Source organism: Cyprinodon variegatus, unplaced genomic scaffold (genome assembly GCF_000732505.1).
Source record: "Cyprinodon variegatus isolate N-32 unplaced genomic scaffold, C_variegatus-1.0 Scaffold57, whole genome shotgun sequence".
NCBI lineage: Eukaryota > Metazoa > Chordata > Actinopteri > Cyprinodontiformes > Cyprinodontidae > Cyprinodon > Cyprinodon variegatus.
The window spans coordinates 1,727,363-1,728,746 of record NW_015150510.1 but is presented as its reverse complement, the minus strand read 5'-3'; the positions used below and the strand labels follow the sequence as shown (position 1 = coordinate 1,728,746).

The following is a 1,384-nucleotide window of genomic DNA, read 5'->3' as shown; positions in this document are numbered from 1 at the left end:
TTGATGTGTGTCTGACCTTGATGTGAACAAGGATAAAAAATGAAGCAACAAGAAGCTTTTTTGCTGCTTCTAGGCCTTGCGGTTTAAACGTAGCATAAGCATTTTTGCAATGCAGGGATAATTTTCCTAACATTCCTGCCTTTTGTTGTGGGGATCAACAGTCACAAAATGCTGTTCTTGGGCTAGCGTTGGAGGTTTCTGACATAGAAATCAATGGACAATGAATGGAAGCCAATACAAAGTTCTTGTTTTGACAGCAGAATTTCCCATGGGTGTGTATGTGGTGATACCTGGAGTGTGTTTCCCCCAAAGCAACAGCAATGCGACAGATACCATGGGTGGTTTCCATGTCCCCGTGTTGAGCTGCTGTCTTCAGCTGGTCATAAAGGCCCAGAACCAGAGGCATCAGGCTCAGCAGAGCATCAATGAACCTGCACACAAGAGTATTGGGTCACGCTGCTGATACCTGAAGGCTGCCTACGATCCTCCTCCATTCTCACCTCTGGCAATCCGGCTGTGAGACGGCAGTAACTATAGTCTCCACGGCAGTGTCGAACAGCCCTGGGTCAGACAGCACTGTGAAACAGTCCTGGACCAGTTCCTGACTTTCCCCTAGTGGCACATCCAGACCCACCCAGCTAGAAAAGCAGCGGAGAACTTTCTCCTTCACCTGAACAGACGAGTCCTGGCTTTGTAGGAGCTGTCGGAGCATGCCGCACACCACAGCCCACTCCCCGGCTAAAGCTTCCCTCAGCTGGGCACGACGAGCTTGGGCCAGGCGGCCACTTTGGAACTCCTCTGGAAGTACAGTGAGGAGCTCCAGGAGAGCAAGACAATGTGCATGGGGGTCCGGAGATGGTTTTGCACCAGGGCTTTCTTCCGAATTTGGTTTCTGAGGTTGGAATGCCCGCACCAAGTCTGCCACTGGCTTGGACCAGGCTTGAGGGATTAAGTTCAGAGCCATTGAGGCAAGCGCCACACACAAACGAGTCAGCACCATTTTAGGGCCAGAGGAGAAGTGTAAGATATGAGAAAGAAGCTGTATCCTGAGGTCCTCATGCTGTTCTTCAGGGAGGTCCCCCCAGTGACGGCAGATCTTAATGTGAAGGGTGCTGGCACCAAAAAACTGAACCTCCGGGATCTATGAAGACACAAATTTGGAGGAAAACTAATTAGGACTCAGCACAAGATTCATTTCTAATGAACATTTCAAGGTTTTCAGGTCTTGACTTCTTGTCCCAAACAAAATACTGAAGTTTGTCAAAATAGATGTGTCACTGATTTCCATTCAAAGCTCAGATAACAAAGCAGAACATCTTTCATTTTCAGTCTCAGTCTCTAGCAACATAATTTCTAGGTTTACCTCTGACTTTTAAAGGAATAG

The 1,384-nt window shown here is 48.1% G+C and overlaps 1 protein-coding gene across 1 annotated transcript in view; it reads right to left on the bottom strand.

The window, feature by feature from the left end:
• The window catches only part of LOC107082630 (importin-13-like), a 49,102-nt gene that overhangs the window by 45,724 nt on the left and 1,994 nt on the right, over positions 1 to 1,384 (bottom strand). The window contains exons 3-4 of the mRNA XM_015371410.1: positions 501 to 1,141; positions 291 to 431 (exon numbers count right to left, since the gene is read on the bottom strand). Coding sequence (XP_015226896.1) covers positions 291 to 431; positions 501 to 1,141 — 782 coding nt within the window. The remainder of the gene's footprint in view (positions 1 to 290; positions 432 to 500; positions 1,142 to 1,384) is intronic.